General features: G+C 45.2%; 1 protein-coding gene across 4 annotated transcripts in view; it reads left to right on the forward strand.

Moving 5' to 3' along the window:
* arid1b (AT-rich interactive domain 1B) overlaps positions 1 to 24,671 on the forward strand; it is a 50,036-nt gene extending 25,365 nt beyond the window's left edge. The window contains exons 1-14 of one of the 4 annotated variants that reach the window (XM_068721478.1): positions 702 to 1,011; positions 7,494 to 7,630; positions 8,925 to 9,028; positions 11,123 to 11,320; positions 11,964 to 12,179; positions 13,355 to 13,577; positions 17,132 to 17,273; positions 18,070 to 18,239; positions 19,022 to 19,154; positions 19,317 to 19,436; positions 19,581 to 19,656; positions 20,039 to 20,771; positions 21,114 to 21,244; positions 21,488 to 24,671. In XM_068721478.1, coding sequence (XP_068577579.1) covers positions 881 to 1,011; positions 7,494 to 7,630; positions 8,925 to 9,028; positions 11,123 to 11,320; positions 11,964 to 12,179; positions 13,355 to 13,577; positions 17,132 to 17,273; positions 18,070 to 18,239; positions 19,022 to 19,154; positions 19,317 to 19,436; positions 19,581 to 19,656; positions 20,039 to 20,771; positions 21,114 to 21,244; positions 21,488 to 23,317 — 4,344 coding nt within the window. In that variant the 5' untranslated portion in view covers positions 702 to 880 and the 3' untranslated portion in view covers positions 23,318 to 24,671. Of the gene's footprint in view, positions 1 to 701; positions 1,012 to 7,493; positions 7,631 to 8,924; positions 9,029 to 11,122; positions 11,321 to 11,963; positions 12,180 to 13,354; positions 13,578 to 17,131; positions 17,274 to 18,069; positions 18,240 to 19,021; positions 19,155 to 19,316; positions 19,437 to 19,580; positions 19,657 to 20,038; positions 20,772 to 21,113; positions 21,245 to 21,487 lie in introns of those variants that run through there. The other 3 variants (XM_068721477.1, XM_068721475.1, XM_068721476.1) reach the window with 3 other exon arrangements.
* Positions 24,672 to 27,007: the final 2,336 nt, after the last annotated feature.

The raw sequence follows: 27,007 nt of genomic DNA on the forward strand, positions 1-27,007 counted from the left end.
CCTTTGTGGGACTAAGCCTTTTTTTTTATTTCACCTGGAAATAGTGCAATGCTAGCAAGCTCCTCTATCTCACATCAGGGTCATCTGTGGGGAGGTGTGCTGAAAAGCACCACAGAGAGTTTCTGCGCCACAGAGTTTGCCTTTTTTTTTTCTTTTTTTTTTTCTTCTTTTCAACAGTCTTTTCAGATGTGAAGGCAAGAGTCGTTCTCAGGGGCTCCACGCTTCTATGAGCCATTTGCGGAGCTATCCCTATTTTCACACATCTCATAAAGTGCCTGACATTTTGATAGCTGGCACTATACACCAAGTGCCATTTGTTGCAGAAAGAGAGATATTGGTCTGTGAGCAGACTGTATGGGTTGAATACTGCACTGTCAAAACATAAAAGAGGAAAAAGCAAACCATAGGTTTAACTGTGAAAACACCAGAGACAGAGGTGACAGACACCAAGCACCTTATCACAAATACAAAGCACTTTGATGCTATAATGGTAGGCTATATGAGTTAAGGGATATTATTTTTCCGTCAGGGTTGGAGCTGTGAATATATGAGTGTCGGTAGCGTCGGAGACCAGGGCTGTTGGGGGATTGTGTGGGCAGTAAACTTTTCCTGAACCCTGCCGGGGGAACTTGTGGAAACACGGCCGTCTTCTGAGAGGAAGGGGCGGATTTATGCGCTTCCTCCAATCGGTGCAGGTTTCACCTAACGTTAGCGTTCTCCAGGCATTAAACATTTGTCAATGTTCGTTCCCGTTTTCTGACGATGCATGAGGCAGACTGTGAGCTGGTGGTGATATTTCAAGTGAAGTGTCTCTTTTTGTCGGGGGGGTCCGTTGACGCCGATCTACAGGCGGCCTCCACACGCGAGGTCCCCAGCCCAGATGCAGCCACCCCGACCCACCTCCGCCCACTGGCCCTCACCCCAACCCGCCTCTGCCCGTCCACCACCTTCCCCTCCACTCAGACCTCACCATCCACCCATCCCACCACCCTCACATTCACAGCACTATAGGTAGGTCCACCACCCTCACAACACGTGTCTGTGCACGCCTTATAACCCGTCTATATGTGTTCGTGTGTCGTGTGACTAAACTGAAGGGGACTTTTTTCAGGCTGAACAGACCTGAAAGGGATCGTGGTGATATTTCTCACGCTGCTCCCTCTCGGAGCAAAACAAGTGGAGTCATCGTTGTTATCATTGTAATTGCCATCATCACCTTCAGCATCATCACTGTAGTCATCACTATCATCATCAGCACGTCTTAGTCACTCTAATGGCAACAACAAGTGAGCACAGACAGTATAATGCATGGACACACACACACACACACACACACACATACACACACTCACTGAGCTTCAGATTGTCGTGTGCACTGCGTTGGCATTTTGCGGCGTGGCTGACAGTATGTGTGATTAATTACGTGCATCAGGGGGGGCCCAGTGCACACACACACACACACACACACACACACACACACACACACACACACACACAGCAATGCAAATGCTGGCCCAGCCATTAAGGGATGGCTGGGCTGTCAATAAGAAGTGGCATGACATGATCCCCACTGCTGGGACCAATCAGACTGACTGTCAGTCTCTCCTCACATTCACCGAGACACCAGAGAGGCGTCGCTGCTGGAGGAGAGGGCTCTCTCTCTCTCTCTCTCGCTCTCTCTCTCTCTCTCTCTCTCTCCTGTGCCGTTTGTTTACATATCTGTCTCAAAAGAGTGTTTTGTGTCTTCATGTATTTTCTCCTCTCACTGATCCATTTTGATTCGCTGTCGACCGTGAAAACATCCCTGGGTTTCTTGTCTTTGTTCGGTGTATTATCTTCATCTTTGGCACGTCGCTGTCATTAATGGGTGGGGTTTTTTTTTTTCTGTGTGTTTTACTGCGTCGCAAAGGTCATATTTGAAGCAAAAAGTCCAGCAGAATCGCGGCTTTTTCTTTTGATTTTCCTTTGGAAATCTGTCTTTTCCTTCTCTGCTCGGCTACATTGGCTGTTGCCGCACATGCTCACGCTAACGTCCAAATGTGTTTGTTGTGTTTGTTCAAAACAAACATTGCTTCCGTTGCAGTTAAGGAAAAAACATTCAGACGCTGAATTATTATAACGACAAAAGACTTGCATAAACTAGCTGCCAACTAGGTGAGACTCTTTGTTTTCAAAGCATATCAGTGTTCACAAATCTGAATCATTTGTCATTTTGCTATTCGTCTTTTTCCTACAACTAGGAATTAGTCTTCTGGCAGACAGTTGCTTTGACTGATTTTAAACAAAAAAAAGAACCTAACTGGTTGTTAGGATGGACATTTTTGGAGAATACTCCAGTTTCTGTGCTGCCCTCAGAGTTGTTCCTGTCTGCTGTCGCTCATTCTACCTCTTTCATCCCCCCGTCTGCATCTGTTCTCTCTCCTCCCACCTGTTTCACTCTTTTTACCAACTCTCCCAACTGTATCGCCCTCTCTGTCTCCATGCAGCTCTGTTATCCTACCCAGACTGTTTTATCTCCCTCAGTCTTTCTTCCTCCCAATTTGCTTTTTGTTCTCCGCTGTCTCCAGCACAGCCTTGTTATGTTTTTCTTCCTCAGATCCCACTTTAGAACATCTGAGGGAGATCAGGAGAAAATTGGCCTCCGAAAAAACCTGCAGTTAAAGGCTCCAGTTCCCCGTTTGCTCTCCAGATCTCAGTGCAACATTCTGAAACATTCAGACCTAGTTCCTCTCCGTCTGAGAAACAAGTTGTTAGTCGTAGCACATGTCTAGTTTCGCTCTTTGATGCACCAACCCTGAGTGAACTGCCACAGCCGCTTGCTCCCGACCTTCCAAATCAGGGGCTAGTTAGCACTGGTGTCATTGGCTGGTCTCTTCTTTTCTTCATTTTCTTGAACACGTCCCTTTATTAAGTCTCCACCAATAATCCCTCTCCATCGCCACCTCTCATCCCCAATCTCCATCCAACCCTGACACACACACACACCCTCACCCGCTAGTAGACACACTCCAGCTTCATTACGCTGAGTGAAAAGAATGCCAAATGAGCAGAAGAGGGCCACTTCTGGTATCCCATGACTGCAGGCGTGAGTCGTGATTAAATCTTCATAAAGTGTGGCGAAAGGGTTTTTCCCTCCACCGGCCGACTGGATTATTGGTTAATCAGTTGGATCGGTGGTTTAGGAGAAGCAGTGCTGGCCTAGAGAGTTTCGGGCATCCTGTTGCTCTACTAAAAGTTAACGCGAGCGGTGAAATACCTCTTTTATTTTGACGACAAAGTCAGGAAGTCTTGCTGAATTTTTGGAATCTAGGTTAATTCAGAAATAGGTGGTGGTCTTACTTGATATTACTTTTGAGGGAAATGACATCAGTTTTATGAAAAGTTGACTCTTTGGGCGTACTAGGCTGCCAGTTGTCAGTATGATGAGCGTAAAAAGTCCCACATGTCATGTTCGAATAGCACGGACAGTGTGGAGGAGGGACGCGTTTGTTTGGAAGAAAGGTGCCGTACAACATTTTTTTTTTTTTTGAGAGAGGCTGTGGATTGATGTACGGGAATAATTTTTGGAGAAGAGAAGAGAACTGAAAGTATTAAAAGGTATAAGCTTTACTTGGCAGCAGCTTCTGAGGACAGAATTGGCTTTTCAAATGACTTTCCAGCGCTGCCGGCGACACTCCACAAAAAGTTCCTGGAGCTGTAGGAACGGGCTCTGTCGAAAAAATAAGCACTTAGTAGAAGAAGAGCAAAGCTCGAAAAAAAAAAAAAAGAGCCGTAAATCAAAGGGAAATTGAAGGGAGAAAAAATGTTGGAAGAGGGAAGAAGAGAGGAGAGGAGAGTGCTCCCAGGCAAATCCTCGCCAAATAATTCATTTCTGACCTCCTTAGTAAGTAAATTTGCTAAATAAATAAGAGCAGCGCTTGAATGTCAAGAACGAGTGATGCTGCCTGTGGTGCTTTGTCGCTCGCAGTCTTGGCAGTGTTGCGCAGCGCTCTGCTTTCATTAGATGGGCAAAATAAATGGCTTCTCCTCCATCCATCCTGAGCTGTTTGATGTTTGGGAAGGAGGGGAGGGAGAAGGGAAGAGTAGCTTTTCTCTGGATTTAATATGTTAAAAGCTGTCCTTTTATTTTTTTGTGCGGGGGGGGGTTATTCTTCCCCCCCTCCTTCTGTGTACAATTTTGTGTGTGTGTGTGGTGAGTTGAGTCAGGAGTTTGGAGGAGCTATGAGCCCAAGCTGCCCTGAGAACAGATTGGGTCCATATATAATTCATGGCCTCCAGCCGATCCACTCCATCCTTCCATCCAGCAGCCTCTCTCTGGCTCTTTTTTTCTCTCACTTTCTTCTTCACACTCTTACACACACACATACACACACACACACACACACACAAAGCCAGGGGATCGATAGGGAGGGACGCTCAACCATCACACACACACTCCTGCAGTCCCAGCGCTTCTGCTGTCTCGTCCAGTTAGCAGCGCTGGGAGGCATCGGCGCGGCCTGTCACCGCGAATGAAGGACAAAGGCGCTGCCACTTCTAGAGAGACACACCGTCAGCTGGTTGGCTGGCACCTCGTAACCATGGCATCCCCTTGGCAACAGCGCCCACCCCGCGCATGAACACAAGGACACGCTCAAACACACACTGTCTCTCACACACACACACACACACACACACACACTCTGCCCACGGTGCGAAAGTGGCCTTCTCCGATGCCCTTCACACATGTGGACTGAATAGCAAAAAGAGAGGGATGGCTCTGTGTGCGTGTGTGTGTGTGTGTGTGTGTGTGTGTGTGTGTGTGTGTGTGTGTGTGTGTGTGTGTGTGTGTCTTTAGAATTAGGGGAAAAAAAACAAGGGGGTGAGTGAAGGACAGCCAGGGTAGAGTATTTAGATAGAATGAATAGAAAAACAATGTTAGTTGTCACTTTGACAACGTCTGCTTCTATTAAAGCATTTCTACTGTGAGAGGTGATAGCCTTTCTGCCCCAACGATGTCTGGACAGGCCGAACAAACCGGAGTCCCAAAGCTGAATTTTCTTACATCTTCCCTGTATCGTGGTGTCAAAACTCTCACGCAAACTTTTCTAAAAAAAAAATAAAAAATGTAAAAAGCAGAAAACTCTGAGGGAGTGTTTCCCTGTGCTGTTTCTATCTGTCTCCCTCCTCAGGCCACTCCTAAACAACAAACTGAGAGTGCTCTGGCCTGGTGGTGTTAGTATAGATGTTTCCATGTTTCTTACTGCGTGTGTGTGTGTGTGTGTGTGTGTGTGTGTGTGTGTGTGTGTGTGTGTGTGCGCGTGTGTGTGTGTGTTCCCTTGGCTCAGTCTCATGGAACAGCGATTACCTCCAGCTCTGGGGCCCTGAGCTGAAGATACGCCCCCCATCGGTCCACCAGGGACACATACACACACCACTCAGGCTTCCTCTCGCCTTAATTTCCCTCCCTGCTTCTCTCTTTCCCTCCACCTCCCTTCTTTTTTTTCCCCTCCCTCTCCCTCTACATCTATCCCTCCTCTCTCTCTCGTCCTTCACTCACTCTTTCTCGCTCTCTGCGGCAACAGGATGGGTTATTTTTTTATTTTCACCAAGGTGCCTGAGAGCAAGATGAATGCACTGTGCCGTTTTTTTTTCCTCCCCCCTTACGATAGCGGCACATGCATATATTAAGTGTGATTAAACGCTGTGCAATGCCTCCATCAAGTGCTTTCTAATGGGCTTTTTTATGACATGAATTAGTCATAATGGGAGAGTGCCACAGTTGAAAATCTCCAACCACTGTTGTTGTTGTTGTTGTTTTGGGTATTTCACCATTCACATGAGAGCTTCTGCTTATATTGCTTAAGCTGGGTGAGGGGCGTTTTTACTGTATGGATAAATGAGGTTCTCTGGCATTTCCAAACTTTTTTTTTTGTTTTGCCTTTCTGGCTTATCGGCGCTCTCTTTTGTGGGAGTTTGCGTGCGGCACACATTTTCACTCGCGGGGAAAGTTGCAACGCTCAAAAGGTACATTTATTTCTGTGTCTTGACTCGCACAAAGCTTTTTAGGTAACACGTAGGCAGCAAACGAAGGAGTCTATATTTCCCCCCATTATATGGAAATGGGGCCAGATAAGCGTGGATTTGGTGTGAGCTTGTTTCTTTGCCATGGAGCTCCCCTGTGCACCTCGGCCCCCATAGAGGGATTACATATGTATCATCAGCCGTGCTCTATGACTAATTACATCTGTGAGATGAGATTATGGGGAGGTTTACCAAGCCAATCCCTCCTCTTAGGCTATGTGTATCGGTTCCAACATGAGGTATTACACTATGTGAGTGTATGAAAGAGAGAAAGATGCCAGTTAGGAGGGAATTGACTGACATAAATCCGGATAGAATGTTTCTTTTTCGTCCACATAAAACGTTGTTGCATTTTGGGCCAAATACACCTCCTTGTGGTCTGTCGTTGCCCAACATTGTCTCTCTGATGTCTTCCTTCCTTCCTGCTTTCCTTTCATCCTTTCTCCCTTTAAATCCACCCTTGCTACCATTCACTTCCTTAGTTGTCTGCCCTTCCCACCTCTCCTTTTACTGTCTTCCTTTCTTTTTGTTTCATCCCGCATTCTCAGTCTGCCTTCCTTTCCTCTCTTATGTGTTCAGTCGTTTAGGCCTCTGTCTCCTCTTCATCTCACATGGGGGTTTTTTTCTCTCTCCCCCTTTTCTCCCAGTGTTCTTTTATACGGTTGTCCAGGAGATAATCTTGAGACAGCAGGAGATAGACCAAATTGTTCCAAACACGGTGTTCCCTTTCAGCCCCCATGTCACTGGCTTTGGCCTGCCTGGCATGCAATGATAGATGTTGCCTTCAATCACACACACACACACACACACACACACACACACACACACACACACACACACACACACGGATGGCCAGCATTCAGCAGGTTGCAGATAAGCCCCTCTGATGTCACTTGCAACACCATGTGATGAGCCGCCTGAGAGAGAGAGAGAGAGGGAAGGGAGGCTCAGGGAGGGAGATTGACTTCTGCTGTCACCATGGCAACAAATAACATGATCCTCTCCAAAAGCACACCTTAATTAGTTAAATTATGACTTGTGGGAGAGAGAGGAAGAGAGGGGGAAAGGTAGGGGAGGGGGGATTTGTAGAGGAGAAGAGCAAAGAGAGGATGGGAGTTTTTCTCTTTTGACGCTGCATGCTCATCTTCAACCTTTCGGAGGAGCGGTTTGTTTAATCAGGGATATGTTGTGTTCGGTGCTTTCATTGTGACTTTCAGATATACATGCTGCTCAGTTTTTACTACAACAATAAAGCAGTATGGCAGTGACAGACTGCCAAATATCATCTTTGTACAATTTTGTGACTTCTGTTGTTCGGCAGCTTTCACTGTGACCCACTTATCTCTCCACAGCCTGTCATTACATTGCGAATGTAAACTGGAGTCGTCTCTAGCACGTCTACTAACGTCACTCTCCTCTTTCTGTGGTAGGCAGGGCAGCTATCAAGGCCCTGGCATCAGCCAGGCGAGCCCCATGGCTACCACTGTCCCCAACAGCCAGCCAACGGGAAACAACAGCTCAGCCATGGGCAACGCACAAGGTCCAGCCTACAATATGCCGCCTTCAGGTACACTTGCTGAACGCCAACCAGCAGAGTAAATGTCTTTGTCGTCTCAGGGTTTGAATACTTCCATTCAGCTTCTGACCAAACATATATCAGGACTCAAACCACCCCATGGTCACTGAGAGTCCTCACGGTTAATGTCCATCTGTACACTGAGCCTCTCAGGAGTGTTTTATGTTGAATGTACAGCAGAACCAACTCAGGTCTCATTCATTCAGAGACAGATGGAGAGAGCGAGGACTAAAAGGGTCAAAAGATACTAAAAAGGCTAAGAATTCAAGAGTTACTTTCGGAGCTCTTACTTTTTCCGTGGCGCTGGCCCTCCAGTGAGCAAAGATTAATGCGGTGCATCCCTTTTTCTTTCAGCCCTTCACCCAGCTGCATTGTTGCTAAATGCATCTCAGCTCTGTGGCTCCTGAAGTGAAAGGCACCTTTTATTTAAACGCAAATATCAGAATGCGTGACATTTGGAAAACTTCAAACGAATTAGAGCGCCAAGGTTCCTCAAAACTCATCTGGTTTGCCCCTGGGCACGGTAAAAAGCCATTAGTTTTCCCACCGTGCCGCAGCACACAAGGGAAAAATAAAGAGGGGAGCCTCGTATTCAAGGACCCCTTCTTTCTGTTAATAAGAAATATGCAGCTGGCACTATGAAAATCAGTCTTTAAGGACCTCAGCTCTTCTTCAATTAGAAACTTTGTGAAGGTACTCAAATGTCTTTGAAAACAGGAACAAGTCAGCCAACGTCTCCTTCCCATTCTGTTGCCTCTTTGAATATGTGAGGTCGCACTAAGAATGTGCAGTCAGCAAGGTTGAAAGAGCGCTTTAGTGGAGTCTTATCTCATTCTCTGTCTATATCTTCCTTAAGAAGCAGTCTTTTAATGTTGTTGTTTTTTTTAAATGTTTTTTTCTTTCAAAATCTTCTCTTGGAGATGAATGGCTGGACAGACTTTAGAGGCCTCTTGAGAACACAGAAAGAAGAACTTCACATTTAAACCATTTTACATGTCTGACTTTGTCTGTGACATCAAACAAACAATTATCAAGCAGCTTTTAGCACAAACAAAGAGGGGCACTGTTCATTTTAGGGAGTTCAATCATATTGAATTGACTCTAATACAAAAACATGGCAAGTATACATCTTCATTACATTGCGGTGAAAGCATACCGGCTGGGAGAAAGCTTTATTATCTTATATATTTATACTATTTATGGCCAAAGGACAAAGCTTACCTGCCCACACATGTCTCTCGCGATATGTTTTTATGTTTTTAATGTTTCCTCGTTCTTGCTGAAGGAGCCATGGGAATGTCGGGAGACGGGATGATGAGCCCAGATGGGAAATCGAAAACGGACGTAAAAGACGACAGCGGTCCGGCCAACGAGCCTCACAAACCAAAGGTACCTCCTTGACCTTTATCCTCTTGCATCCTTCTTTGCAATTCCCTCTCTTCCTCTCTTTTCTTTTTTTCTTTTTTTCTTTTTTTTGATCTTGCTCTCCTAATGAAGCAAACCAAATCTGATCAGCATAAGCTGCCTCAGCACAGTGGGCTATTTCTCTGTTGTTTTCTCGCCATATTTAATGATTTGTTTAACATTTACCATTCCTAATGTTTTCCTCGCTTTGTTTTTTGCCCCCAGCCCTCTCTTCTTGCTGATGTTTTGGCAGCCTGAGCTGCAAAAAAGAGAGAGAGAGAGACAGAGAGAAAGAGAGGGCTGGGCATCTGCAGTACACACACATGCGTGTACACACACACTTTCAAACACAACACAGAAATACAGTGCATGTACATTCATATTTCTTCATTTATTTTATTTTACAAAAAGTCAAGAAGCCACGCACTGGCCTCTCCAGCAACTCCACACACACACACACACACACACACACGCACAAATGCACCATCCTTCTCCTAAACACTACTTCCTCAGTGCCTCACACATACACACAAACACACACACACACACACGTCCCAATACACAATGCTGACTTCTCATTTTGCCCTACAATTGCAGCTCGGCTTGGCTCAGCACAGCAACAACAGAACTCTGCTCTTTGCTCTTTTCTACCCCCTCCCCTTGTTTTTGCTTAACAGCCCCTCTCACACACATACACACACACACACACACACACGCACACACACACACAGGCGTGCACAAACACACTCACACGTCTCCATCACATCCACTACACGTCTTTTCCCTCCAAATCCCTGTCTTTTCTTTTGCTGATTGCGGTAGTAGGGCCTTTTGAATTATTTAAGGCAGTCAGAGCAGCCAGAAAGACCCCGAGTGCTCCCAAAAGAGATGATCTGTCTGCCAAGAGAGAGAGAGAGGGGGAGAGAGGGAGAGTGAGAAAGAGAGAGAGGGAGAGAGTGAGAAAGAGAGATAGGGAGAGGGAGAAAGATAAGGTTTTGCTGACATGAGCATTCTGTACACAGACCAGAAGCACTTGTCAAGCTGTTGTTCCTTCTTTCGCAGTCTCTTTTACACACACACACACACACACACACACACATACAAATGTCTGCGCACATACATAGACTCACACACTAATGTGAGCTAACATGGAGTGATTTACACAAAGTGAAGCGCACACACATCTATAGACACAGAGTCATCATACTGATCTGCATGCATTTTATATCTCTAGCATGCAAACGCATGCATTTATGCACGCAGACACAATAGCAGTAAGACATGATAAATCGCTCACACACACACTTGCTGTACTTTGGCTATAGGGCTATTTTAGACAAAAAGTAACTAAGTACTGCACTCAAGTATAATTTTAAGGTGCTTGTACTTTACATGAGTAATTCCATTTTATGCTACGTTAAACTTCTAATCCACTACATTTCACAGTAATAAATTGACCAGCCACATCATTAAAGTGATGCTTACACATAAATGCATGAATAGTTATAACATAATAATATGCATCATTCTGAAATGGTATTTTTCATATAACAACTTTTGCTACTTTAAGTATATTTTGATGCTAATGCTTTTGTGCTTTTACTTAGGATACTACTTAATTGACTATATAATTATAATATTATAATATAAATTGACTTCATGCAACAAAGAATCAGATTTTATAACCTGGTCCTATATTTCAGATGAAAATTGTATTCTAAGGAAGTAATTAGTGACTCTAGCTGTCCAATAAATGTAATGGAGTAAAAAAGTACAATATTCCCCTTTAAAATATAAAATAAGAAATACTCAAGTGGAATGGAAGTACCTCAAAATTACACTTATGTACTTTATGTACTTTCCACCTCTGGTTCCAAACTCATGCATATCAACACAAACACACACACGTGTCCATATGTCCGTGCTCACACACACACACACACTCACATATGGACTCATTTTGGGTCATCTACCGTTGCAGACTTGAGCTATGACCACACCCTTGTTGTGCTGGCAGTAGTAGAACACACCGTTGTTCAAGAAAATGAAAGTCCTCTTCTTCTCTGCACCCCTCACCAGCTACAGGACGGCTACAGCAACAACAACAGCAGCAGCAGCAGCTCCCAGCAGTGTGTGTCACAGCCAGCCACGCCAGGCAGTGCCCTGCCCGTGCCCTCCCCCCTCTCACCCAGCCCAGCCAGCCTGTCCTCGTACCACGGAGACGACAGCGACAGCATCAGCAGCCCCCCGTGGCCCCTCAAGACCCCCTCCAGTCCTGTAAGCACGAGAAGCTCAAACACTATTGGATGGATGGTTGTGTGCGTTTACTGAATAAGTACAGGAATCACATGAATGAATATATAGAGACACAGAAACCAAACCAAGCGACGTAACGATCAGTGAAACAATGTGAATTTCCCTTTATGGACAATAATGTCCGCTTAAGCTGTTAGTTTGATTGATTCATGTATGACTGAGGGATTATTGTGTAATTACATGATCAAAACTGGTTCTTAGTCTATTGGAACCTGGATTGAAGCCAGACATGACTGCGAGAGATTAAACTTTGTCCTCCAATTTGAATTTGAGGGATATGAATGCGCTGTGAATGAACTTTGAAATAAACACAGGCTGCACACTGAACAGAGTGCTCTAAAGAAGTGTTTGTTTTTGCTTGGTCATTCAACCAAGGGCCTACTTCAGGATGTGTAAATATGGGATGAAACTTTAATGATCCTCATGGGGAGAGTGGGCTGTTGTAGCAGAACACAGCAATAGGATACAGCAAAGCAAAATAATCAAATCATCATAAAATTTACATTTTATTGATATGATAAAAATGTGTATAACAGGAATGTAGCGTATAAAAGGTCACTTTCTTACATTTGTTTTACCGTAAGCCATCTGCATCTCTCACCAGAAAGCCAACCCGAACTCCTCCTCCCTCAGTGGGGAGCGAATCACGCGGCTGTTTGAGCTGGGTGTGGAGCCGGAGAGGCGGGTTTGGGTGGAGCGATACCTGACCTTCATGGAGGAAAGGGGCTCGCCGGTTACCCAGCTTCCCGCTGTGGGCAAGAAGCCGCTGGACCTCTGGAAGCTCTACATAGCTGTTCGGGAGATAGGAGGCCTCGCCATGGTAACGTTTAAGGAACACACTCAATGTTGTTGGGAAAATGTTAGATTAGATTCAACGTTACTGTCGTTGGACGGGAGTACAGATACTGAGATAACAGACAGGTCAGGTCAAAGAAGTATTCTGCGCAGACCCTTTACAGGAATCATCCTGCCCTTGTGCAGCATCTATTTAATATTCTCCAGCAATGTGCAGTGAAGCAGCATGACATATGGTGAGCTTGTAAAATGTTGAGAGATGTACTCAAGAGAATGAAATAAATCTCGGGGAACCCGTATTCATGAAAGTATCACAACACTTGTGTTCTGAGAGGACTCCACGTGTCAAACCGCGTGTGATAAAAAATGTGCAGCGTATAAAGCTTTACATACTAACGGTAGCAGGATTTAGAGGAAACGGCAAACACTACATTACCAAAAGAATGTGGACAACGTTACACTTTTTATTCCAAAGCCGTGGGCATTTTTATGCTGCTGGAATAGCTTCCACACTTGGAACCCTTCACAGGTTTGCTCTCATTCAGCCACAGTAGTGAGGTGAGTGAGGTCGATCTCTTGTGTTGGGAAATAAGGCCTGACTCGCAGTCAGTGTTCCAGTTCAGTTGGATGGATGGGCTTGAGGTCGTGGTGCTGTGCAGGCCAGTTATCCACACTGAAATCTGGTGAAATCATTTCTTTATAGACTTTGCTTCATGCCTTAGACATTGTCATGTTCAAACAGGAAATTAGCTTCCGCAAACTCTGCTGCTCACTTTTGTCTGAAATATTTTTTGTCATGTTGTAGTAATGGGTTTTTCCCCTAATTGGAACTGAGGACCATGAAAACAGCCCCAGCTGTGGTCAGGGGTGTTCACATACTTGTGGCCGTATAATGTCGTACTTTTTTTACCAGATTAAAAAGTATGCGCAATACTCAAGATTGACCTACAACTCTGTGGGTATAGTAAGTAGAAAAACATTAAGTGCACGGCCTTGGAATTAATTAGATTAAATTCAGCAGGCTGTGGTCTACCATACTCCAGGCAAGATGACAAGTGTGTGGCTGATGCTACGGGGATCCATTACTAAATAAAGAAAGGGCATGAGCGCAGTCGTGCACATTCGCTGTTGTGATCAGTGATCCTCATTAGACTTATTAATGTCTTGTCTGCCCCCCCCCCCCGACCCTCAACCACTCAGGTAAACAAGAATAAGAAGTGGCGCGAGCTGTCCACCACCTTGAACGTGGGTACATCCAGCACCTCCGCCAGCTCGCTCAAGAAGCAGTACATCCAGTATCTGTTTGCCTATGAGTGTAAGATGGAGAGGGGAGAAGAGCCGCCGGCAGACAGCAGCAGCAGTGGCAGCAGCGTAGCTGGAGGGGACAGCAGGAAGCAGGTCAAGATCCAGCCACCCTCACCCGGTAAGGCCTGATAACAGACTCGTTCACTGTTTTTTTTTTTTTTTTTTTTTTTGGGGGGGGGGGGGGGGGGTTTCACCACTCCACTCTCCCATCTGTCGGCAGCCAAACAACAGGTGCTGCTGATCAAACTACAGGTGTCAGGAATCTTCAGAGGACGAGTGATCTGTATTCATGACAATGGTCGCGCACAGCGTCGCCACAATAAAGGGTTTTGCCGCTGAGTCAGAAACATCGTAGCGACGCTAGCTGCCGTGCTAGTTTAGAGTCAACTCATTCAGCCTAAACAAACAGTGCCGTTTGATTGTGCAGCTAATTAGCTGTTGAATGAAAGGGAATGTTATTGTTGCAAGTTATGTTAAGCTGTGCACATTTAAAATAGTGAAGTGATTCATTAGAGCCAAACACATAAATGAATCATGTCTATCCAACACTGCCAAGACAGTTCATAGAGGCTCTGACAGTCAAAGGGTCAGCTTACCCAAAATTACAATTTTGAAAAATGACAAACCTCAACAAAAAAGAGCGTAGAGAGAAAACGTCTTCTGTAATTTGACCGAATCAACACTTTCAGTTCCATGGCCAGCCAGTGTGCGCTGCATTATGAAAAACAGCATACATGAATACATGAACACACCTTAAAACCCAGGAGACATTTGTGGACGTTAGCACTGTTTTGATGAGATGGTTCTTAGTTTAATGAAGTTGAGCTACGATACCATCAGCGCTCACACCTCAAACCTGGGACTCGCCTTTATTTGATTACAGTGCTTCAGAGGTTAAGTAATATTGCTTTGGCACAGCACCACAACACGAAGGGTACTTTTTTGTTTGTGTGTACTGCCTGTTCACACCGAATGTCTTTGTACACAATTATGACGCGAGAATCAGGAGAGGAGAGGGAAAGAGTTGCAGCGGTATAGAGCGGTAAGGTCATGTCTCTAATTTGCAGCGGAGATGAGCAAAGTGACCCTGGCTTTTAAATAGAACATCAGAGCATCTCACCTGCCTGAGACACTGCAGATTGCTTTTTCTGGTGGGTGAAAAAGAGCATCTGCCTTCATTTGCATACACACACATACGTACGGTACACATACGCCACACACACACACACACACACACACACACACACACATATATATAAACAATTCATATTCCCTCTTGCTCATAACACTTTATAATTCTCAATTTAGCCCCCTCTCATCTATTCAACCTGGACCTAACCACACCAATTTCACAGAATCTCATTTTGCCCACATCGGCTGATGGGACCACGGTGCACATAATCAGAGATAGCGCTTATATTGTGGAATATGGAAAGGTCAATACTTGAGATGTTTGGACGGCCCGTTGGATACGCCACATTAAAGTGTAAAGTGCTTATGCTGCAACACTTGATTGAAGTGAGATCTGTATAATTTTTAAATCACCTGCTCATGTTGAAAAAAGGGTGGTCCTCATGATATTTGAGACAGCAACACAAGAAGTCCGACGGGGCAAGAAACACGAGCAGTCGAGTCTGTAATAAATCTTCAGATTAGCTCAAACTGAACTAAAAGCTGTCACAATACGACCGAAGTGGTAATAAACCATAATTTCCCTTTAAAGGTGTGGTCTCTCTGTTGTGAAAAGTGCTGAATACCCCAAAAAAAAATCTCATCCGTTTCCTTTCCATGCCTCTGTTTTGATCTAGTGTCTATGCTTTCACTGCTGCAAAGTGCAAACTGCCCCACTGACACCCTGCCAGCTTATATAGACTGACAGCCCAGTGATGTCACTGAGGGAGCTCGTCCAGCGGGCTGGTGGGGGTGGCGGGTTGCAGAGGGTGTGTGTGTGTGTGTGGTTGTGATGGTGGGGGGGGGGATGTGGGGAGTGATTAATGAGGACTGGAATGTAGAACGTAAACAAAGTCGACCTCGCCGTCACCTTTCATTCACAAAACTGGCTCGGCTGACTGACTCCCCCCACCACCACCACCACCACCCCCACCACCACCACCGCCCCTCTGGATTATGTCACACAGCCTCTCGTGAACACACATCAAACGTCAGCCCCATGGCTTTTGCACACGCACTTTTTTTTTTTTTTTCCCCTCATCACTTTCATTCCCTCTGTCATTCGTCTCTGCCTCTAAATGTGGAGCAGAGGGCAGTTGAGTTCACGCTCTCCTCCACCTCCCCTCCATCTTCGTAACCCCACTGCTTGGTATTATGTATCTGTCTGTCTGCCCGCGTGCTCTTGAGGAATGGTAAACCTGTTAACCCTCGCTAACCCCACCATTGTTTGCACTTCTCCGTGTGTGTGTGTGTGTGTGTGTGTGTGTGTGTGTGTGTGTGTGTGCGCGTGTGCGTGTGCGTCTGAAGCAGGCATATCCCAGGAAGTGAAGAATCCCTAATGCTCGCTGCCCCTTGCTTGCCCTCTCTTCTACCTCTGCTCATCATCATGGCATAACTCCCCCCGCTCTCTCTCTCTCTCTCTCTCTCTCTTCTCTCTCTCTCTCTCTCTCTCTCTCTCTCTCTCTCTCTCTCTCTCTCTCTCTCTCTCCTACTCCTATGATGTAGAGGCAGGGGGTATTATTGAATAATTCAGAATTAGCATGAATTTTTAAAGCTTAAGTCTTTCTTTCTTTCTTTTTTTCTGTGGAAACGTGCGGTGCAGGGAAAGGCCACCGAGGCTGTTCCAGAGAAAGTCTTCTTACGCTAAATGCTCATTAGGATACTTTCATAGTCTCTCTTTTTAGTCTCCGTCTTTGTCATCTTTTAGCCGGAACGGTCCACATTTTCTATTAAACCTGCTTCTGGGAATTTGTATCCCTTGGTTTTATCTGGTTGGGGGTTCTTTGTGTGTTGGGCTCTTGTTTCTTGGCACTCTTAGAATTTTCCAGTCATCTGAACTGAGAAATTCACAGAAATATGGTGTCATAATAAGAGAGCACACTAACCCAGTTTTAACCTCCGTTGGAGTCTCTGTGTGAGGGGATGTCTTTTTTTCTACGAGGAAGTTACAAGCATGTGCTTTCTCAAGCTCCTCACTCATATTTAGGGGATCGCTTGCTGAAGTATTAGCTTGCACATAATTTCACTCCACCCAATATGTACACTATATATTCTTCACATACAAAAAAAGCCAGATAAACCATCTTCAAACTGCTTCCAAATAAAGAGCGGCACTGCGACCGTCCAACTGGGCCCTTCTCCCCTTGTCTCCTCTCCCCTTGTCTCCTCTCCCCCTGTCTCCTTTCCCCTACTTTTCATTGGCCCCTCTTTAACAGTCCTTCCGTTCTCATCTTCACTGCCGTCTTGTAGGCTGTTTGCTTGAGCTCAGGTCTCATGAAGGGTAACACTGTCAGTGCTTTGGCCTTAAGTCCAAAGTTATCTCTCTAATGCAGCACCTTGCTGCAGCGAAAAGCCCAGTTTGGCCGCTCTGACTCAAACCGGCTTCAAGATCCTATCTGAAGACACGGGAGCCCTGCGGTCTGAATGTGTTACAGTTTTTACTGTGGATTCTGTGAATCGTCCAACTTTGACGATAATAAAAAGGATACTTGTGTCTTCCAGCTAATTCGGGCGGCTCCCTCCAAGGCCCACAGACGCCCCAGTCCTCCGGCAGCAGCTCGACAGCAGAGGCGGTCGGGGATCTGAAACCCCCCACACCTGCCACCACCCCCCTGGGACAGGTCACACCACTGGCCCCCAACAGGTACCCCACAGACATACTGCACTATTAATAATACTACCGCAGTACTGAGATGCTGCTGCTGCTGTTACTACTAACATTCATACCATTGCTGCCTCTACCGCTTCTGTTTATTTTCTATGATCAATTTTGTAAAAACAAATTGCAGTGTGATGTTTGTGTCAGTTAGCACAACGTTTATCCTTATTTATGAACAAGGATTGTCTGTTGATGAATGGTAAGAAACCTAAATTGTGAACAACTATAGTTTAGTGAAGCAGGATTTATCAAAAAGACAAAAATCTTTATATGCACCATTATGTTCAGATACACCATTAGCATTATTTTTAAGTGATTTAGGTGAGATTGAAGACAACATTTTTATTACAATTTGCTGCTCTGTATATAATATTTAAAGGCTTTCACTTTTTATTTGGTAAAATGTTCCTCATCTGCAGCCTGGGAAAGGAGACAATGTTTTATTTTTTTTCGTTATTTGTGATATTATGTGTGCAAAGTTACACAACATATAACATAACAGTGGTGGAAATTACTCAAGTACTTTGAGTAGTTTGAGGTGCTTGTTCTTTTCTTGAGTATTTATCTATTTTATACTCAAGTAAAGAACAAGCACTAATTTAAAAATAAGAGCATAGAGATCCTTCACAGCACACATCATATCGATGTTTTCAGTGTGTGCAATCCTCTCTCACTCTGCTTCCATCTTCTCCCCTCTCTCTCTCTCTCTCTCTCTCTCTCTCTCTCTCTCTCTCTCTCTCTCTCTCCCCCTCTCCCTCTCCTCCCTCCTCGCCTTGTCCAGGAGCAGTGTGAGCATACAGGACCCCTTCTCGGAGGTGAGCGACCCGGCCTTCCAGAAGCGTGCTGCCTCCCTGCCCCCCTCAGCTCCTTACCAGCAGGGCCTCAGCATGCCTGACATGATGATGAGGATGCAGTACGACGCCAAGGACCCCTTCGCCGGGATGAGGAAGAGTGAGTGAGGCACACGCTGTGACACCCTTTTTCCCAGACAACAAGCCCCAGACCTGTTTTCCCCAATTTCACAGAACATTTTGAGACGTATGTGAATTTTTTTCAGGCCGACAAAAACAAACTATTTTGCATTTTCAACTTTAAATTAGTATTTAAATGTAAAACTTCATCTTAAAAACTTACATGGCTCTTTGTCAAAATTGTTCTTTTGTCTTCCTCGTTGGTCTAATTCATTGTCTAGTCAGGACAGATGTGTGTGTGTTTTACTACTGGAATTATGAAAGGAGATGAGAAGTGTTTGTTACGCCACACATCCCTTTATGGAAAACACACCAGCTCGTCTGATGTTCTTGCAGCTTAGCCTTTGTCTCATCCTAACTTTGTTCATCCTTTTCATTCTCCCCGTATTCAACCTTTCATCCTTCCCATCCTGCTGAGAAGCACCTGTTTCGACCAACTCGTGCGGTTTAGTTTTCAGAACAAACAGTAGTTTTTAGAAAGGATGGTGGCTCCTCTGAAGGAAGGAGAGAATGGCGTCTGAATGAATAATATGGTGGATGTTAGCTGCATAACAACAGTTGCAGCCTCAGAACAATAGATTTAATCATGTGAATATTCATGGAGTAATGCTGCCACCTGGTGGTTAGTAGGACACACATTTTTTTTTAGCTTGTTGCCTGTAAAGATCATTTTTTTTCTTTTTCATTTTGTCCATGTTGATTCATTCACTGTTATATAAGACAATCTGATGCATTTACCTCAATTGTTTTCCTGCTACGCAGTGGCGGGAGCTGATCCCTACATACCAGGCCAGATGCCCGGTGGTGGCATGCAGGACATGTATGGTCGACCCCCGTCAGCCTTGAGCATGAGCCAACGGTCGCAGTATCCATATGGGCCGGGCTACGACAGGAGGTAGGCACACTAATCAGCAGAAGAGGGTGGTGAACCTGTAGTATCTCATTATATCTTTGGCATTTTCCCTAACATGAGCCCGAAGGCCCACTGTCGCAAACATATGTTTACGGCAGATATTGTGTCAGACGCATGAAGACTTTGCTGTTGTTTGATCCTCAGACCGGACCACGTCATGGGGATGGAGGGGAACATGGGTCCCCCTGGGAATCAGAACAACATGGGACCTTCGAACAGTGAGGGCAGCATGTACTCTCCCAGTAGATACCCTTCACAGCAGAGGTCAGCACCCACGTGTGTGGGAGAGTCTATTAGACTACACTTGTTGAAAGTCAAAGCAATAACTAAATGACATGTATTCGTGTCGCTAATCATTTTTTAACCAGCGAGTGACTTATTGCTCCTCTCCCCTCCGTTCTGTTTCAGACACGACGGCTACAGTCAGCAGTATCCCAGCATGCCATATGGGATGCATCCATCTGGGATGTACCCTCAGCAACAGGTGAGGGAGAGATGTAAATAAAGTAGCTCTACACAGTTTACTGTGACTTCATGTATTGAAGGAACACAATATATGACAGCCTATTCAAACTTTAAAAGGGTAAACCCATTTTGAACAGGAAATGTCCTAAAATTATTATTTAACCTACAAATAATGTACTGTACGAATAAATTATCATGTCAAATACTGAGTAATATGTTTCTTCCAATAAGACATTTTCGCCCCATTTATGCTTTTTTAACGTCATTAAAAAAGGGTTTTATTACTATTATTATTATTTATTTATTTTTTATTATAGAACTCTGCTAAAGCTGTGACATGTTGAGAATAACTTCTCCGTGGCTGTGTGTTGTAAACTAACTATCTACACCTTTTGCTTCAGCAGGGCTACAAACGGCCCATGGACGGCATGTACGGCCCCCCACCCAAGAGACACGAGAGCGACATGTACGCCATGCAGTACGCCAACCAGCAGCCGGACATGTACAACCACTACGGTGGTGGGTACTCTGAACACAGACCCATCCAGGGACAGTTCCCTTACCCCTACCCCCGCGGCGACCGCATGGCCCCCTCGGGTCAGAGCCAGCACAGTATGATGGGTGGGGGGCCCACCCCTAACCATGCCGCCGACGGCCCCAACATGTGGCCGTCCAGGACAGAGCTCGGCTATCCCTACCCCAACAGACAGGGGCCGCCATCGCAAATGCCGCCGTACGGCTCAATGGGCAGAGACGACATGGACGGACGGCCGGGGCAGGAGCAGTGGCACCGCCAGTCTCCCTACATGTCGTCATCGGGAGGCATGGTTCCCCTGTCCTCACGCCAGCCATCTTCTTATTCCAACTCTCCATCCATGGCCAACCATCTGTCCAGAGCACCCAGCCCAGGAGCCTTCCAGCGCTCCATGGACTCTAGGATGTCGCCCAAAGCACCGTTCATGTCACCCATGAAGATGCCTAAGCCCGGGATGACCATGATGGGCCCACAGGGAGGTGGACCCCTCGGCCACTTTCCTCCCAACCTGAGGCGGGACCTCAACTACCCCCCAGGATCAGTGGAGGCCTCAATGCCGATTCTCAAGCCCAGACGCAAGCTCACCTCCAAGGACACTGGTGAGATGAAGTCATTATTTACTATTTTGACTAGGGCTGTGAGGTGGATGGGTTGCCTCTTTAGAAGATGCGTTCCTGATTGTTTCATTCTAGTTTTGCATTTAGCTTGAAAAGTGAAAGTGCTCATTCCATTTCATGCTCTAAAAAGCTCTTTTATCTCTGCCTTAGATGAACCGCTAAGCCTAATTTTCAGGTAGAACTAGCACAACATGAGGCACATTTCATGAAAGGAACTACAATGATCTACTCTGTTCAGTGTCCCATTTTATCATTTGGACCATGTCTGATCACCATTTTTTTTTCTTCTTCCTGGTTCCAAAAATCCTGCTGTTTTTACCCCAGGAACGCCTGAGGCCTGGCGCGTAATGATGTCTCTGAAGTCCGGCCTGCTGGCAGAAAGCACATGGGCCCTAGACACCATCAATATCCTGCTGTACGATGACAGCACTGTGGGCTCCTTTACCCTCTCACAGGTAAAAACCAATTTCATGACTACACCTCACTGCTGACAGAGAACTCATTCAGCCGCTGTAAAAGCATGACAATGCACTGTGTCTCTTTGAACCTGATCCTGCAGATTAACCTTTTTCTGTTTCTGTAAGATCTGTAAAATTCAGTAAAGGGGAAATATGTCTTAGAGATATTACAAAAAAAGTGATCAGAATTAGATTTCTTTCTTCATGTTGCTGACATGAATTGTCTCTATGTCTGAACAGCTGCCAGGATTCCTCGAGCTGATTGTGGAGTACTTTCGCCGTTACCTGATTGAGATCTTTGGCATCCTGGAAGAGTTTGAGGTGGGGACAGTGGCTCAGAAAGGCCTTTTGAACCCTGCCGCCAAACAGAAAGAAGAAGTCATCCCCGACCAGGAAACGGAGTCCAACGCCCATCCTGATCCTGAGTCAGCTCCGGCGGAAGAGACGCAGGTGGAGCAAGCAGGAGGCATCGTGGAGGAAGCTCAACCCGTCACTACTGCGGAGCCAGAGTCAGCTGAGGTGAACGTGGAGAAGGAGGAGTCTGAGGTGAGCATAAAGAAGGAGGACAAAGATGAAGAGGACGGAAAGAATGAGGCAAAAGAAGAAGAGAGTGAAAAAGGAGCAGAGAGTAAAAAGGAGTGTGTTGACCCGCCTGTCACAGAGCTAAAACCTAAACTCAAGCAAGCCAGTAAATATGATAAGCTCCCCATCAAGATTGTCCACAAAGAGGACCTGATTGAAGACATGACAGAGCACTTAGGTTACGTCACTGAGTTCACTAGCGGCTTGCTACACTGGCAGGCGGGCGGAGGTGATTCCACCGCACACATTCAAACACAGTTCGAACCCCGGAGTGAACCGCCTCCCCGGGCAGATGGAAAGACAGAGAAAGAAAACAAAGAGGAAAACACGGTGGACGATGGGAAGAAACAACCCCTGAAACATATCACTGCTACCATAGATGATGTCCTGTGTGCTCGGGTGGACGCCCTTTCTTACGCCCACCCTGCGCGCTCCTTGCCCTCCTACCCCTTCAGGGTGCATCAGGACGGGGAGCAGGACCACATCACCTTGCTGGAGGATGAGCCTCGCTGCCTGGACGAGGCTCCGCTCTCCACTTCCTCTGCCTGGCAGGACTCACTGGCCAAGCGCTGCCTCTGCGTCTCCAACGTCGTCCGGAGCCTGTCCTTCATCCCCGGGAATGACTTGGATATGTCGCGCCACCCTGCTCTGGTTCTTCTTCTGGGCAGGCTGCTCCTGCTGCACCACCAGCACCCGGAGAGGAACAGGTCGCCCCCTGGCTACCAGAGAGACGAGCAGAAGGAGCAGGGGCTGTCGAGCAGCAAAGAGGAGTGGTGGTGGGAGTGTCTGAGTCTGCTCAGGGAGAACGCTATGGTCACTCTGGCCAACATCTCGGGTCAGCTGGATCTCTCCACCTATCCGGACACCATCTGCCTCCCCATCTTGGACGGCCTTCTCCACTGGATGGTGTGCCCTTCAGCTGAAGCCCAGGACCCGTTCCCCTCAGCAGCACCCCACTCCCAGCTCACCCCCCAGAGGCTGGTGCTGGAGTGCCTCTGCAAGCTGAGCATCCAGGGCGGCAACGTTGACCTCCTGCTAGCTACGCCACCGTTCAGCCGGCAGGAGAAGCTCTTCACCGTCTTGGTCCGCTACGTGGGTCAGAGGAAGGCCCAGGTGTACAGAGAGATGGCAGTGGCTGTGCTCTCCCACCTGGCACAAGGAGACCCCACAGCGGCACGCGCCATAGCCATGCAGAAGGGCAGCGTTGGTAATTTGGTAGGCTTCCTGGATGATGGCGTTAGCATGGCGCAGTACCAGCAGAACCCTCACAGCTTGCTGCACATGGGGCACCCCCCTATGGACCCACCTAGCATAAACATGATGTGCAGAGCAGCTAAAGGCCTGTTGGCTATGGCTAAAGTGGAGGAGAACAAGACAGAGTTTGTGTTGTACGAAAGCAGATTATTAGACATCTCCATTTCCTCTGTGCTCAACGCGGGGGTGGTGGGTATCATTTGCCAAGTTCTCTTTCACCTAGGGAAATTATGACAAGAGGAGAGGCGGGACTCACACAGCAGACGCTAAGGCAAACAAGATGCTTCTGTGGTTTCCTATTTTTATTTATCAAAATGACAGAAAATGTTTGTTTTTTTTAAAAGACATATCCACAAAATATCTCTATATATGTATAGCTTCTGGGCCCTGTTAAAAAAAAGTGGGTTTGGCATTTGAAAGCTCATTTTAATACAAATATTTAATACCTGCTGGTGTTGGATTGCTAATTTTGTTTGGCATTTTGTTTCGTTTTGTTTACTTTTTCAGCCAAAGCTGCCACCAGATGTTGGTGCTGAATTACGTGGTTCCTTTTGAGTCGATGAGTCGTGGAGATGTTTTTCAGTTTTATAAACGCTAATATACTCATCAACATTTTGTTAATGGAGAGTATTTATTTAAAATGTGACTCTGTACAGTAGTTTGAACTTTTTTGCCAACAGTTGTGGGGGGAAAAAAAAAACACTGACTTTTCAAATTGAAATGTATATGTCTCCATCGCTGGAAGATAAATTGTGCAATAGGACTCCAGAGCAAGTTGTCCCTTTTTTGAGAACAAGAAGAATCCTAAAAGATACCTGCAGTGTGTGCTTTAAGCCATGAGGAGGCAGCATTGCACCAGCCAATCAACATGAGAGAAGAGCATCTGTTAAAATAAGTGTCTAATTTATCATAGCCTCAATGACTTTCACAGATGAACTTTGTGTTTCCTAAGCACTTGTGTTATGTCTGTATTTTTTCATCACTGTGTATATAAACCGTTGTACGATGGACGCACACGATTCTTTCGGTCTCAGTCAAGCATAGCAAGAGATGGGACTTTCCGACTATTATAACAAATGCTTTTATTGTTGGTAAAATTTGTTATTGTTATTATACATATTTTGTTAATGGGGTCAATAATTTGAACATGGCAGATGTAACTGGTGTTTTCAATGTAAAAAAAAAAAAAAAATCCTGTATGCATTGTATTATAGCTGAGAAAACAATCGCTTTGGTAATCAAACGTGAAAGTGCCAGGGTGAGAGGATATCTAGGCGAGGTTACGTGGGGAAACTGAACACATTTCTGTTCGTTACTGTCCTCCATTCATGTCAACGGGCATATTTTTGAATCTAGATGATGCTCTAAAAAGAAACGTGTGAAAAAGAACCTTCAAAATGTCACGAAAGCTCATTGTAAAATTTGCCTTTTTTCGTATGACTCCATGTCTCTCTTTTATTCAGTATACACATTTATACTCTGTGCTGCACATGTCACAAATAAATGTATGATGAACATCATTAAGCACCGGAGACGTTGCATTATGTCCAGACAATCTTAGGCCAATAAAACAAACATCAACTGCTTACATGGACTGCCTTTTATTGATGTCATTCAAAATACATTTAGCAGTCACGACTGAGCCCTCCAGCCTTGCAATGAAATTATACAATGAGGACTTGTGATAATATAAATATGGCTGCTCTTCAGGTATCACTTCAGAGGTCTCTGATGTATGTTCACAATGTTTCCCGTCCATCAATCTCCGTTTTAGATTTGATCTCCAATGACAACCAGGACATCAACAGGTCAGCTGTATTACTTTTGATCATATATATTCTATTTTGAAGGTGTTGATGGTTTCAAACATGATAATATAGTGATATAGTGTAATCTGTTTTAAATGTGAATTATCAGCATCTCTGCCTGCCTGTGTAAGAACAGTAAGAAGAAGAGGTGATGTGAGTTTTTCCTGAAAAGGTCAGTGCTTCCTGAACAGTGGACCATGTACTGACTGTAATATGTGGCCGTTCCAGCTCACAAACCATGGAATGAAATCATTTTGAAGAGGAAAGACGGTCTCTCTTAAGATGAGACACTAGCTCCTTCCCAACCGAACCACAGATCATTTCGCAACGTCAAAACAACTCTCTAAACACGTATGCAATGTGAAACCATGAGAGTGAGCAGACAGCCAGAGAGGGAAAGAAAATCATTTATGTTGGTTTACATTTATAAATAGGTCTTACAGCTACCATGGTCTGATTTTAGTCCCTTTATACTTATACACTCTAAAATACTGGCCTTCAATGCATCTCTTCTTCTTTGTACAACGTATGGGCAGATTTCAAAAGGAATGCAGTAATGAATTGGTTAACCCATTTATTGGTGACCTGATACTGCTATACTGATGACGTTTTGTTCTGTGTCCAATGGAAAGTATCATGAATACGTATCACACTCATGGGACCCCACACTCAATTTGAACAGCTCCTCTAAGAGCCCCCCCCCGTGAAGACGGAGGTCCGTGACCTTTCTACAGCCATTCTCAGCCCCGTACAGTGATAACTACCCAACCATACAAACTCTTAAGGCACTTGTGTTCTTCTTCCTACATTTAGAAAGGGCTCTGGTGAAAAACAGAGAGATGCTTACCAGACCCCTTTGATCTAAACTGCATGTGTTGTCTGCACTATGCATCATAGGCCTTTTTCACAGGAGACATTTTGACTTATAGTAGTAGGAAAAGCACAGAGGTTGCTAATAACATTATTGATGGCTCTGTTCTACTCAAGTGCCCCAGTAAACGCTGACAGTGTGACATTAATTAGCATATACCAGGACCCTAAGACGGAAGCAGCTAAATGGAATTCGGCTGTCATTAATTCTATTGTCTACACCTGTGCTCTTCCTTCTGTGACATATCAACGTGTTTTCCAATTAAAGGGCCTTTTTCTCTCCTGAGGGTCATCCCCTCCCGCCTTGCTAACCATGTCCCAGACTGTGGTCATGACAGACGGTTGAGACCACAGCAGGGCTGGGGAATAATATATTTATTTTTTAATATTGGTGATTTTGTTTGTCTGCTCTGTTTCTCCATTATGGTAAATGAACGTGTTTTATTATGCTTTCTCTGCATACCATTTTGTATTGTTTTAGTGTAAGATTTTTTTTTGTGTGTGTCCCATATGAGCTCATCTTAGTTTTCCCTCTGCTGTCATGAAGTGCATGTTAACTATTGTAAGTATATGACCTGCTGCACTGGATTTAAGCATCCCTGAAGACAAGGACTTTCCTCTCATGTTAATTTGTCTTTTTTGTTCTTTTGATTCTTAATTGAACTATGAAATACACGACAAGATCATGTGTGGCTTTCAACGGACACGACTTTATCACAATCATAGAAATGTTGTCTTTACTAATCCCTGACTAGAGATTTCCCAATATCAAATCAAAGATCATTTTATTATGATGAATTGTCGGCATGCTTGTAGTTTCATATTCACTTTGCTCTCTTTAAAGACAACATTCCTAACGTTGACAACACAGGCAACGAACAGGTTGGGTTTTCAAAGAATGATTGTTAGCCGGGTTGCTTGGCTGCAGAGCGGTACAATCACTCATCTTGATCTTATTAAAATCTTACTGACACCTTCAAAACTAATTACAGCAGCCTGAGAGGTGGTTGATTGATTTTTAACTAAAGCACCTTTCTGCAGAAAAAGAAATGATTCATATTATGCTTTCGGGTATGTCTGGGCACCTTCAGCTGCATTGTTGTTACATGTATGCACCCGCACATGACAAACAGAGACGTAGTCCACATACCTGCGAGCGCTTTCAATCCCAATCATTTAAGAGATTGGATGGAAAGTGGGTTTGCTGTACTTTTTTCGGCGATGGAGGATGCGTTTCACGTAGGCA

Source organism: Cebidichthys violaceus, unplaced genomic scaffold (assembly GCF_023349555.1).
Source record: "Cebidichthys violaceus isolate CVI_PGR_0920_01 unplaced genomic scaffold, fCebVio1.0.p SCAF_28, whole genome shotgun sequence".
Lineage (NCBI taxonomy): Eukaryota > Metazoa > Chordata > Actinopteri > Perciformes > Stichaeidae > Cebidichthys > Cebidichthys violaceus.